General features: G+C 40.2%; 1 protein-coding gene across 3 annotated transcripts in view; it reads right to left on the bottom strand.

Annotated features, from left to right (window-relative positions):
• LOC126292215 (zinc finger matrin-type protein CG9776-like) overlaps nucleotides 1-14,137 on the bottom strand; it is a 231,839-nt gene that overhangs the window by 145,647 nt on the left and 72,055 nt on the right. For all 3 annotated transcript variants that reach the window (XM_049986073.1, XM_049986072.1, XM_049986074.1), the window contains 2 exons: nucleotides 12,331-12,691; nucleotides 4,403-4,546 (listed from right to left, as the gene is read on the bottom strand). In XM_049986073.1, the coding sequence (XP_049842030.1) occupies nucleotides 4,403-4,546; nucleotides 12,331-12,691 (505 nt within the window). The remainder of the gene's footprint in view (nucleotides 1-4,402; nucleotides 4,547-12,330; nucleotides 12,692-14,137) is intronic.

Here is a 14,137-nt window from a genome sequence, read left to right as displayed (position 1 = left end):
CGATGAGAAATTTCATCTAATGATTTCGAATGGGACTGACTTGAAGAGCAGGCATCATTTGAGGATTACGGAAATGTTGATGAAAACCTCGTCATTACAGAACCCACGACTATCGCCGAGATATTTCAATGTGCATTGCGGGACCTGGACGAGGAAGAAACTGACGATGAGGATGATACAGAAGATTCTCAGCATTCCTCCATGGTGTTTAATGATGCAGTAAATGCGTTAGAAATAATTAAACCATTTGTGATGTGCCACAATGTTTCTGACAAAATAATGACAGTGTTACCCCTTTTTGAGGGTACAGTGTATGCTATTGGCACGTCACAGAAAAAAAACAAGCAAAAATTATGGACTTTTTTTACAAAATGACACTTTCTTCTGTGGAGATGTTTACACTTTTCTTTACATCTTTGTTAAGTGTGGTACCTAGTAATCCTGTATAACATTTTGTAGAATGTAACTTTTTATTTACTGGGTTTTTCATTTGTGTTTACCAATTAATTTGATGGTATGGTGCTATATTTCATATGTACATTTTTCACACTTATACATTTTTTTCTGTAGTCCATTGGAAAACATATAAATGAAATTTTACTCTCTACACATCCACAGCACCTTAGGTATGGCGTAGCACGATTTATATACTCATCTACAGCAGTTACCGTATTTACTCGAATCTAAGCCACACCTGAAAAATGATACTCGGAGTCAAGAGGGGTGGGGTGGAATTCCCGAATCTAAGCCGCACCTGAAATTTGGGACTCGAAATTCAAGGGAAGAGAAATGTTTTAGGCCGCACCTCCAAATCGAAACAAAGTTAGTCCACACACAATTTAGCTAGAGTACCTTGGTTCGAGTCTTAAGCTTAGCAGTTAAGCTTTACCATGTAGCCATTGCTATGCGTCAGGCGCTCCATCCGCACCTACACGGGTACCCTTCCTCTTTCACGTGCTTCGTCTGGTTTGAATCGATTGCTTATTTTTCTTCGATCTGATAAGTGCCTTCTCTTTGTTATAGGTGTTTACATCACTCTAAGCTGAAAATGCAGCATTGTATTGTGTTATGCATTGTTTGTCGCATGCTGATAATGTGTGTTTACGACCTGTCGCGCCGCTCGCGGCATGGCTTGCATTTGTGCGCACTACCATCGCGTACAGTAAAAAAAGGGAGGAATTGTCTCATTAGCGAAACAATGGCAAGAGACTGCTATTTGTTGTTACTTACACTGTTGCTTTCTTTGATGATGATCAACAAGAACCAAATAATAGACTGCGTATTATAGAACATGTTCTGAACGAGAGTTTGGCTAAAATTTTTCTCCGTTTCTTCGTTTGATCTTTTCAGACGCCTCTTTTGTACATTACATTCTGTACAGAAATTACAGTCGTCTTAGATTTAAAAATCTAGTCAATTGTCATGGTTCATTTCTGACTGTATCACTATTGGGCATAAGAATAATACGAATATAAACTTGACATGAAATGTATTTTCTTCCGCGTTTGCTGTTGTCTCACAGTAGTTTCGTAGTTTATTAGGCAGACAGGATTTAAATGAGATAGCAGCAAACACGGAAGAATACATGGCAAAATGTTTATATTTGTATTATTCTTATGGTGAAGAGAATACTGCATGTGATTCACAATTCATAAAAGTTCCTATTAGCAACCATCTGTTCTCACAGGTAGGAAAAAATTCAGAACGTACAGCTGGCCATACTGACAAACATCCCAAACAGACTTGCCAGTCGGATTTTCGAAGTACATTGAAATTCTGCTACATTCGAAGATGAACAATGCGGAATTTGTATTTACTTTGTTGGATAATGTATGAAAATCCAGTAGTCAAAACTTGGGGCGGAGAAAAAGGCTCGTCTTCTACCTTTTTTTTTAAATTTATTTACTGAGGCAGAGGTTTTGGCGTCAGTATTTATCTTTGTGCCTGCAAAGAATGCCTGTGTAGCGCTACATATATTCGCCAGCATTAGTTAGTTGTGGCGGCACCTACCAACATTTTTCAGAACTTCCATTTACTTTACACTCGATTCTAAGCCGCAGGCAATTTTTTAGATTACGAAAACCAGAAAAAAAGTGCGGCTTAGATTTGAGTAAATACGGTAAAGGATTAAACATGTGCCACACCACAAACACAAGCCAGTAGAGGGAGTATGATGCTATGGGGGATACATACATGGCCTTCCATTGGACCTCGAAGGCGCCACAATAGTTGTCAACAATGTGAGTACTACAGTGGACCATGTGCACCCCTTTGTGCATGATGTCTTTTGATTTCTTACCCACCAAAGACACCTGGGGTGCTACTGGTGCTACATGCCTAAAAAAAATCTACCAATGACTTGTCAAATCCAAGCCACACAGAATCACCGCTACACCAACTGACACACTATTAAGCATGTGGACATAATTTTTTGGCTGTCAGTATATATTTAAAGTGATGATGAACTCATGGAGCGAATTAAGAAGTTGAAGCGACTGCAAAATCTGTTTTTGAAAACCATATGCATCTCTTTGAGTAAACTGATGCTCCTGTGTTGGGTATTCTTTGCTAGCTCACAGTTACTCATCCCTACCCCCTCACGTCAACTGTGGACTTTCCTATGATACAGTGGCTTTGTGCCTCAACCACAGGACTAGCAGCGCCGTAAGTTAACCATAATGTAGTGATATCTGCTGAGAGACCAGACACTCGTGTGACTCCTGGATAAGGGCAGCAACCTTTTCAGTAGCTGCAGGAGTGTCAGTCTGCCTGATTGACTGATTTAGCCTGGTAACATCAACCAAAAAGGCCTTGTTGCACTGGTACTGCAAAAGGCTGAAAGCAAGGGGAAACTACAGCTGTTATTTTTCTCCAGAGCATGTAGACTACTGTACGGTTAAATGATGATGGCATCCTGTTGGGTAAAATATCACGCAGGTAAAATAGCTCCTATTGGGCTCTCAGGGTAGGGACTATTCGGTAAGTGTTGTCGGAAAAACAAAAGTGACACTTTACAGGTTGGAATGTGGAATGTAAGATCCCATAATCAGGCAGGTAAGTTGGCAAATTTAAAAAGGGAAATGGACAGGTTGAAGTTACTAACATGAAACATTTATGGAAGAATGGAAACACTTGTCAAAACTGACCTCAGAAGAAGATCAGTTTGGGAGAAATGTCGGAACGAGGGGGCCGTTACTGATCTTACGCAGTCTTAGAGAAAGCTTTTGACAATGTTGACTAAAATACACTCTTTGGAAAACCTGAAGGGCGCAAAAGACTACTGACAACTTGTACAGAAACCAGGCGGCAGTTACAAGGTTCGAGAAGAAGGGGAGAGGCATTGGTTGAGAAAGGACTGAGACAGTGTCGTAGACTTTCCCAATGTCATTTAATCTGTACACTGAGTAAGCAGTAAAGGAAAACAAAAAAAAATCTGGAATAGAATTAAAATTCAGGGAGAACAACGAAAAACTTTGAAGTTTGCACATGATATTGTAATTCTGTCAGAGACAGCAAACGACTTGGTACAGCAGTTGAACATAATGGACAGAGTCTTGTAAGGTGAATATAATACAAACATCAACAAAACAAGGATAATAGAATGTAGTCAAATTAAATCAGTCAATGTTGAAGGAATAATGAGACACTAAAAATAGCAGATGAGTTTGACTTCTTGGGGAGTAAAAAAACTTATAATAGCCAAAGTTGAGATGGCATACAATGTAGAATGGTAATGGCAAAAAAGGCATTTCTGAAAATGAGAAATTTGTTTGTATTTAAATATAAATTTAGGTGTCTTTTCTTTTCCAGAGGTATCTGTCTGGAACATAGCCTTGTGGGGAAGAAACATGGTTAATGAACAGTTCGAACCAAAAGAGAGTAGAAGTTTCTAAAATGTGGTGCAACAAAAATGCTGAACATTATGTCAGATCATGTAACTACTAGTGAGGAGGTGTGAACAGAACTGAGGAAAACAGAAACTTGTGGCACTCAGTTGATAGAACATGCTATGAGACATCAAGGGATCATGAATTTCATATTGGAGGGAAGTGTAGGGAGAAACTCACAGAGGGAGACCAAGAGATGAACAAAGTAAGCAAATTCAGAAGCAGTCACAGCAGTTATTCGGATATGAAGAGGCTTGCACAGCATGAAACAGCCTGGGCAGCTGCAAAACATCAAGCTTTGAACAGCAGACCACAACAACAAAAGTAAACTAATTTCTCAAGAAAGAAATCTTTTCAGCTTGGCGAATCAGTGAAGTAAAACCACTACTATGTTACCAATATTAAAAATAGCCTTTCACAGAGTTATGTAACATCTTCTGACTACGAATTTTTGTGATACATTTTAACAATAAAAAGCTAATTTAAAAATTAAAGGCTAAATCCATAACACTTACCCCTTGTGCGTGGGATGGGTACGATGTGCCTGTTCCCTGCTGCTGATAGTACTCATAGGTGCCATATTCCTGAGACTGGTAATTGCCGTGATATCCACCAGAATCTGAGTACGATGTAGGAGCTGAGACAGAGTTGTATCCGCTCTAGAAAGGAAATTAAATGAGCATATTGTTTAAAAGGAAACTAAAATAGAAGCAGCAGCTTATCCATAGTGTCAGTTTGTTTGCATTGTTTAGTTTAGTGCTATTGCAAATTACTTCTGAGCTGAAGTGAACAGTTGCTGATCATTTAGCTATTTTTAGTGATGCTATATATTTTTGTTGCAAGAATTTGTATTATTTGATCTTTTGCCTTAAGTGAATTTACTTTATACTGTAGTTTTCCACTGCAGAAGTTGCTAGTGTTGCTTTATTTACTTGATTCGACAACCTTTGCAAATAGTAAATATTCAGAGACCTCCAGCCCCAGACTCTCAGAGTTTAATCTCACATTTTGTAAGTGTATTTCAAACAGTCAATAGTGCAGCAGTTACCCAGCTGCTTGTTTTGAGACTAGTAATCATTCTAATCGTCGTAGTTAGCAGCTCAGTTTTGTGCCGCATCTCCAGAGAATCAAGTTACATATTTAGTTTTCTTAATAGTATATATTTGTTTAATTGCTTGCATGATTTGGTATTTAAGAAGTTCAGGCTTGGTTTTTTTTTTTTTTTACTAAGTGTAAATTCAGTCAGTCTGTAGCTCAATTGTCATTTCTTCTGAACAGCCAGCTACATAGTACTTTGAGGCATCAGTATCCCTCAATTACACGTCAGGAGGGTAACAAGTTGCTTGTCTAGGTTTCTGCCAGCTTTTTCTGTTTACTTTTCATTAATCTTGCTAGGATGGGTAAGATCATCTTCAGGCTACCACCTCGGGGTGAAGTGGTGGTGGAGATTCTGGAACATCATATGGGACACATCAGGTGTCAATTGTTACACACAACATTGCTACTTGCATAAATAAACAGTACTGTTAACAGAGGCTGGTTGCTGTTTTGCTGATGTTGTACACAGCCACGGTTTAAACAATGTCAGTTTCTGGCAAGCACAAGGTTTGCCAATATGTGGGAACCAAAACAGTCTTTGATCTCAAATTTGTTTAACTCAGTTCGATAATAGGTTTTGATTGGTATGTTCATTATCGGATTGATCTGTGTCCTTACAGTTAGTAGAAGAAGCAAATAAAATTTACAGTTATGACTGACATAATAAAAACATGAAGAAACTGCAACAGGCACTCAGGATCCGTAATTTAGGGTCATTATCAACACACTGTACTTACAGCTGCAGTACAAATACTTTTTTATATTATGTGATCATTTCAATACTGCTTCTTTTCCTAAGTTTTTGGAGACAGATTAAACTCATGGTGATCACAATGATTGGAACCCGTTACTGAATATAGTGGGCACCATAATTCTGTGGTGTCAACATACCTTCTCAATTTTTTGGATACAAAACAAGTTATTTCGAAAAATACACACACTTTTTTTAAAATTCTTCTGACAAATGAGAGATTTGGCCATTTCCATCCTTCAACTGTCTGTTGAGGTAGAAAATACAGTGAACAGCCAAAGAAACTGGTACACCTGCCTAATATCGTTTCGGGTCCCCGCAAGCAAGCAGAAGTGCCGCAACACAACATGGTATGGATTTGACTAATGTCTGAAGAGGTGCTGGAGGGAACTGACACCATGAACCCTGCAGTGATTTCCATAACTCCACAGAAGTGCGAGGGGGTGGAGATTTCTTCTGAATAGCAAGTTGCAAGGCATCACAGATATGCTCAATAATGTTCATGTCTAGGGAGTGTGGTGCCCAGCAGAAGTGTTTAAACTCAGAAGAGTGTTTCTGGAGCCACCCTGTAGCAATTCTGGATGTGTGGGGTGTCGCACTGTCCCGCTGGAGCTGTCGAAGTTCATCGGAACATACAATGGACATGAATGGATGCAGGTAATCAGACAGGATGCTTACGTAGGTGTCACCTGTCAAGAATTGTATCTAGACATATCAGGGGTCCCATATCACTCCAACTGCACATGCCACACACCATGCCTCCACCAGCTTTAACAGTCCCCTGCTGACATGCAGGGTCCATGGATTCATGAGGTTGCCTCCATACCCATATACATCCACGTCCAACAGCTCGATACAATTTCAAACAAGACTCATTTGACCAGACAACATGTTTCCAGCCATCAACAGTCCAATGTCAGAGTCGACAGGCCCAGGCAAGGCATAAAGCTTTACATCGTGCACTCACCTAGGGTACACAAGTGAGTCTTCAGCTCCGAAAACCCATATTGATGATATTTCATTCAAAGGTTTGCCCGCTGAAACTTGTTGATGGCCCAGCATAGAAATCTGCATCAATTTGCGGAAGGGTTGCACTTCTGCCATGTTGAAAGATTCTCTTCAGTTGTCATTGGTCCCGTTCTTGCAGGATCTATTTCTGGTTGCAGCAATGTCGAAGACTTGACATTTTACTGGATTCCTGACATTCACGACGTTTCACCAGATTCCTGACATTCACGACGTTTCACCAGATTCCTGACATTCACGACGTTTCACCAGATTCCTGACATTCACGACGTTTCACCAGATTCCTGACATTCACCGTGCACTCATGAAATGATCGTGCAGGAAAATCCCCACATTATCGCTACCTCAGAGATGCTGTGTACCATCACTCGTGTGTGAACTATAACACCATGTTCAAGCTCATTTAAATCTTGATAACCTGCCATTGTAGCAGCAGTAACCTATCTAACAACAGCACCAGACACTTCTTGTGTTAAATAAGTGTTGCTGACTGCAGTGCTGTATTCTACCAGTTTACATCTCTCTGTATTTGAATATGCATGCTTACCCCAGTTTCTTTCGCACTTTAGTGTACTTTGAGAGCAAAAGGCCAAGGCAAGCACAGAATCAGACGACAAAAAATACAGGTCAGCATTGTTGTTGTTGATGTTATGGCCTTCAGTCCAGAGACCGGTTGATGCAACTCTCCTTGCTACTCTATCTTGTGCAAGCTTCTTTATCTGCCAGTACCTACTGCAACCTACAACCTCCTTAATCTGCTTAGTGTATTCATCTCTTTGTCTTCCTCTACGATTTTTACCCTCAATGCTGCCCTCCAATACTAAATTGGTGATCCCTTGATGCCTAGACCATTGCCCCTGCAATTGCTGAAAAGTCTGCTGCCCCTCTTCAGGAACCACACGTTTGTCTGGCCTCTCAACACACACACCTCCATTGTGGTTGCACCTATGGTACAGCTATCTGTATTGCTGAGGCACGCAAGCCTCCCCACCAATGGCAAGGTCCATGGTTCGTGGAGGGTCTGTGATGCCTGCAAATCTGGAAAATTCCTCATCACACAAAACACAAACTGGTTTTAAACACACTGACACAAAAGGAACCTGTTACACCATGGAAACATCATGCTACCAAACTAATAATGCAGTATTTCCACGCCTGTGGATTATTCCAATTAAAATTTAATACTTACGTGAGTTTATTTTCAGTAAAGGAGAAAAGCTATTCCTACAGATGAATAATAGTATCAGCAGGTGATGACTACTGTGTGTGTAACATTACTGGAACTTTTCATAAAGAACTGCAACAGGGCTCGCACAGAGGTCATATGTGTGCACCTTAGCACTGTCGTCCACATCTGAAAAAAGTTGAATCATCGGCACAAGCTACAAGGGAGAGTCACACAGACAGGTTGCACAGACAGCTGGCTGCAGTGCTACGATTGGTGACGGTGTGGACTCAGAACAACAGTGTGGTATGCAGAGTACGCATGGGTTCCTCAAGAAGAAATGCAGCACTAGAATACTGCACTGTTCAATTGGCTTTTTCAGGTACAGATTATCACAACTGAAATCACGGCAGACGTTACAGGTAGAATATTATCACAAACAGTTTGGAATAGATTGCTGAAAGATGACTCGAGATCAAGAGTTGCCATGTGTTGTTTGCTGCTGACACCATGCCACAGGCAACTCAGACTTGCACAAGGTACTACCGGAGTCAACAGAGATATGGAGTGACATACTGTAGAGCTCAATCACGAGTCTCGTTTTTGTTTGTGGCAAGTCAAGATTGATGCCAACGTGTCTGCAGATGACCTGGAGAAAGATCACAGGAACCAATGATTTTTGAAACCCAAACCTCTCTAGCACCTGGAATTATGGTGCACAGAGCTATTGGAAACAACAATGTAATTGATTTAGTCTTTGTTGAAAGAGGCTAAATGCTCACAAATATATGGCAAGAACGGTTATCCCTGTTGTCCAACCAAGGTAACAAAAGGCATATTCCAGCAGAATAATGCAAGACCGCAAACTTTAGTTCACACCACAAACACCTTGAGGAATTTACGGATTCTCAAGTGATTGCCCTTTACCCCAATTTATCACCCATAGAGCACGCCTGGGATGCAATGGGAAGACGTGCTTTCCTATCAGCCTCCAGCAAGCAATCTTCAGAAGCCGACACGACATGTGTATCATGTGTGGTAAGAAATCCCTCAACATTACTTTCAGAGGCTGCTTGCTTCCATCCCACAGCAAATACAGGAGCATATTCACAAGCATAATAGTCACTCTCCATACTGATGTTGGTCAGTTTTGAACAAAATAAAAGTATCATTTAATACCCACTATGTGAGGAATGTGTCCACAAAGTTTGTTAAATATTGGACGGGTGTTCCATGGTGCAGCACTTTCCATATTCTTCAGTGTATGATCACATATACACAACTGTGGTGCACATGTAGGCAACTGCAAAATTTGTAATTTCAGTACATTGTAATGAGGTAACTTTCTGAACACTTACTGGCTTAGCTACTGGCTATTACAGTTGTATTTGAAAATGCCACAGGTTGAGGTTAGATAATAATGCAAAATAAACATTGAAGTAAAAGTTGAGTGAGTCCCACTAAATTAAACAGCCCATCTATACTGTATTACTAAATGGCTAACCCGGATCACTGAACATGGTCTCAGTTGCAGTATGCCTATGTAACAGCTTCCAGGGGCAACAAAAATTTGACTTTAATAATTTCCTATAATTAATGACCAAGTTCAAGAATTTAAAATGCTGTCTAATCTACTTATAAAGAGCTGTTACTTTACATAAAAGATTTAATACAATAATTCAAGTATTAAACTTAGAACCTATGTAGATGCCTGAAGGCAGCACTTCTCACAGCCCACGAATTTCCCAGACTACATACATCCAGCATTTGAAAATAAGAACACTTACTAACTTGCAACAAATCTTACACATAACTTTTATGAAACTTTTTGTCACTGACACCCTCCACTCCCATAAAATGATTAAAGGATGAACATTTATTCCTTATTACATTTTTGCTGTTCATGCAGTAAAACTTCAACATCAGGCATGATGTTTTATTTTATTACTTCTTTACTACCAACTCTATTCACAACACATACTGCAGGCAGTATCAACATACACTACGAATGTGCCTGCAAAATTATATCACTGCGCGACACGCAGTTCAGGAGATATGGTGTCATAAATACTGAGATCAGTGAAAAACTAGCTTTTGCTTAAAACAGTGGGTTTTCCCCCCTTCCTTCCTTCCTTCTTGTAGTTTAGCTGATATTCAACTCATAACAAGCCTAAAGGTTTTGTCTCAAACTCCTACAAAAACCACATAAAATCCTGATGTCCACTTATTCACTGACCTCTGAAATGTGACTAAGCATGGAAAAAAAGTATTTCCTTAATATCAATAAGGGATCAAGTTATGTGTTTTCTTAAATTAGGTGCAATTTTTGTGCCCTGAAATTTTTCCCACTTAGAATTGAGGGCACAATGCTTTGCATAGTAGAAATGGCTACACAGTGGCAGCCGACAATGTCAGTACAGCTGCCTTGTGTGTTTTTCTTGTGATAGTAGTCCACCCTGCTAACTGACACATAAAAACTATTTTAAAGCAGACTGTAGGCATAAATACAGAAAATGAATTAATTTTATCCATTATTTCTTAACTGTTTTTCATTTTAGCAAATGTTGCAGTACTGCACACAAATCAGTTTCCTCATATTCAGTTCTTCAGCTGCAAATGTGTTATCTTTGTAGAAAAATGGGTGCAGAATTTAAGTGGGCCATATGAGCTGCTAAGACAAACATCACAGTCATCACCAAATTAGTTGACCCAGCCAGAAATTATGGAGAAAATTCACAAAAGGTATCGGATGATAGTCAACTGAAACTGCACAAGCTGGTAGGCATCATAGGTACTTGAAAAAGTGCTGTACAACACAAACTGACTGAAAACTTAGCTATAAGAAAGCTGCGTGCAAGACAGATGCCTCATTTATTTGCTATGGACCAAAACAGCACTGTGAGGACGTTTCAGTTGCATGTTTTGATGATTTCTCCCTGCAATAAATCTGAGTTTTGCATCAATTCATAACCATGTATGAAACATGAGTCCATCATATCCCCCTTTAGAAGAAAGAACAGTCAAAACAGTGGACTGAAAAGGAAGAATCAGTTCTAAAGATGACACAGACAATTCCACCTGCAGGCAAAGTCATGGAAAAAGCAATCAATGGTGAGTATTACAGAAAATTACTGCAGCGTCTAGATGATGAAAACAAGCAAAAATGGCCTAATTTAGTGAAAAAGAAAGTTCTGTTGCATCACAACAATGCAATAGTTCACACATCGCTTATTACTTACTATAGGATATGGGTTCCGCCATTTTGCAAACACACTGCTCTTTCTTTTTATCTGAACCGTGGATTTTTGTTTATTGAAAACTGTAAGAAGTGAACATATTTCAAGTTGTAACTGATTTAACAAAGTGAGGCCTAAAGAAAATTTTTGTTAATTTTGCATCTTGCCGGGATTTTACATTATATGGCTTTGCAGGACCAACTGTATGCTCATGTGTGACTAGGGCACTCAACGGGTAGACCATTCGCCATGTGCAAGTCTTTCGATTGGACATCACTTGCGCGTCGATGGGGATGAAATGGTGATGATTAGGACAACAGAACACCCAGTCCCTGAGCGGAGAGTCCTGCACTGATAGCCTGTCACCTGCAAACTAAGCAACGTAAGTGTGAATTCCACTGGTGAGTTAATACACCCCTTGATTTTTAAACATCTTTTTTTAAAAATCATAAACAGTGACCCACTGATGATGCCACAGAGGTGCTGAAACATGTTTGGGTAAACAGAAAGAACAGTGTGTTTGCAAACAGATGGAACCCACATCCAATAATTTAACTGCAGACACGGAAAGAAAGGACAAAAGGTGCAGGCCCAAAGGTGACTAATCCATTATCACTGTGGCCAAAATCAATGATTTAAAGTTCAAATGCTTCCTCATGCACCTTTTTCACCAGATTTAGCACTCTCTGATCACTTTCCATTTCTAGACCTCAAGAAATGGCTCAGTGGTAATGGTACTGCCAGAACTGAAGAGGTGGAGTCTGCAGCTGACAGCTATTTTGTAGATCTCGGTGGTTCACACAACATGCAGGGTATCACAAGTACAGAACATTGCCAGTAAAAGTGTAACAAGCTGAACGGAGACTGTGTAAAGAAATAGAGATTTTTTTTCCCCAAAATGTTTATGTTTTCATTCTTAATTTGGGTACTTCTGGGACAACACCTGTATGTGTAAAGATTGATACAAGTCACTAATTGCTTTCTTCCTCAAATACAAGATGAATACACACACTACTCGCCAAGACAACATCCAAACTTCGGCATTAAAAATGTCAGATGCCAAATAATTTTAATCAGATTTTAGATCAAACCAACAATAATTGCCCCACACTCAATATCAACTATCAATGTCATTCATCTTAACTCTGATCTCCAGATAGCACGTACCTCTCCGTAAACAGATTGTTGAACAGGAGCCATTACGTTGAAACCGGATGCTGACGAATGCTGCACCTGGTGAGAGCCATGGGCTCCTTCGTAGACAGACGGGGCGGGTGGTGGCGACCTCCAGTCCCGTACGTGGTGCACTTCTCGGTCGCCCAAGTCCCGGGGCGGATAGTGGCTCGGCAGGGGGCGGCGGTGATGAGGAGGAGGTGGAGGTGGCGACGGGCTCCACTCGTGACTTCCACCACGCCTCCTGGGGGGCAGAGGTGGAGAACGCGACCTGTGCCGGCTCCTGGGTGGCGGCGACAGGGAGACAGAGCGGCGAACCATTCTCACCGGTGATGGACTGTGTTCCCATCGGGCCCTGCGTATATTGCAAGTGCCCTATTCTGCTTCAACAAGTAGGATATAATGGAACTGAGAATGCAATTACACATTACCTTTTAACTAATTTCCTGAATTCAAATATAAAATTCTTCATTTTAACTAGACTTAGGTACTGTAATTTGAAGCTTCAAGTACCTGGGAAAGTATAATTCAAGGGTAAATCAAATATAAATGGTATTTTTGTTCTTGAGCACCAACGATTGACACTTTCCGAAGATTGACTGCATAGTTCACACTTATGTGTTTAGCTGGCATAAACAGTTCAAAGAACAATGAGAACAAGTGGAAAATCAGGATCACGAACACTGTACTCAGATTACCATTACAGATAAAAACATTCACACAAATCGAGATATTCTTGAAGATTGATGGATGAGCGTATCTGAAATTACAGAAAGGGTCAGAATAAGTTATGAGAGCTGCCAAGCTGTCATCACAAGCACCCTAAAGTTCTGTGAAGTGTGTGCCAGAGGGGTCCCTCATCTTTTAACTACAGATCAACAGTTTAGACATTTGGGAGGTCTGTTAGACGCTTGCCACAAAGTTTGAGAGCAAAGATGATGCATTTTGAGTAAGATTGTGACGTGTGAAAAAACATGGGTTCACCACTAACTCCTGAGTCAAAACAAGTGAGTATGGAGTGGCAGAGGAAAGGGGAGACAATCCCAGTGAAAGCCACGACTCGTCTCTCAGCTAGCATGGTTCTTTCAACTGTTTTCTTCAACTATTGAGGCATTTTGTTCACTCATTTTTGTTTTTCATGAGCAATGCGCAATCAATGATGCTTACTATCGGGGGTGATGAACCAGATGAGAGCTGCATAGCCTCAAAAGACGAGACCAGCCGATTCGAGAAGCCATCTTCCTCCACAAAAATGCCAGGTTCTATTAAGACTCAGAACTTGATGAACTGCACTGGACTCAACCTGATCAGCTTCTCTACAGTCCCGACCTATCGCCCTGTTGTTTGTGCAACTTGAAGCAGCTCTGGGAGGGCAACGATTTGAAGGTGAGGAGGGTGCTGAGCAATTTGTGTGCTGCTAGCTCCTATCACAACCAGCATCACTTTACAATGGTAGCATAAAAAACCTTCCTTCTCTGGGAAAAATATATTTCTAAAGAAGTAAGAAGGAAGGAAAATAACTTTTGCCTTGTATTTTTCAATAAATTAGAAAAAAAGAAATCCCATTTATATTTGATTTACCCTCGTACAGAAAAATGAAAGGAATGATATGCAACAAAGAAATCACTCAGAAAAGTGATATACCAAATGTATTATATACTAATACTGTTGTACAGTACAGAAACATGTGTCGTGGGGGAAATGGATAAAAGTAATGTAACCAAGATTCTGAGAAGTCAGATAGGCGTAACACAGATGGAAAATGTGAGAAATGAAAGTTTTAGAGAGATGACAGACAAGG

This window comes from Schistocerca gregaria, chromosome 9, assembly GCF_023897955.1.
Source record: "Schistocerca gregaria isolate iqSchGreg1 chromosome 9, iqSchGreg1.2, whole genome shotgun sequence".
Lineage (NCBI taxonomy): Eukaryota > Metazoa > Arthropoda > Insecta > Orthoptera > Acrididae > Schistocerca > Schistocerca gregaria.
This window is presented reverse-complemented; position numbering and strand designations above follow the sequence as displayed.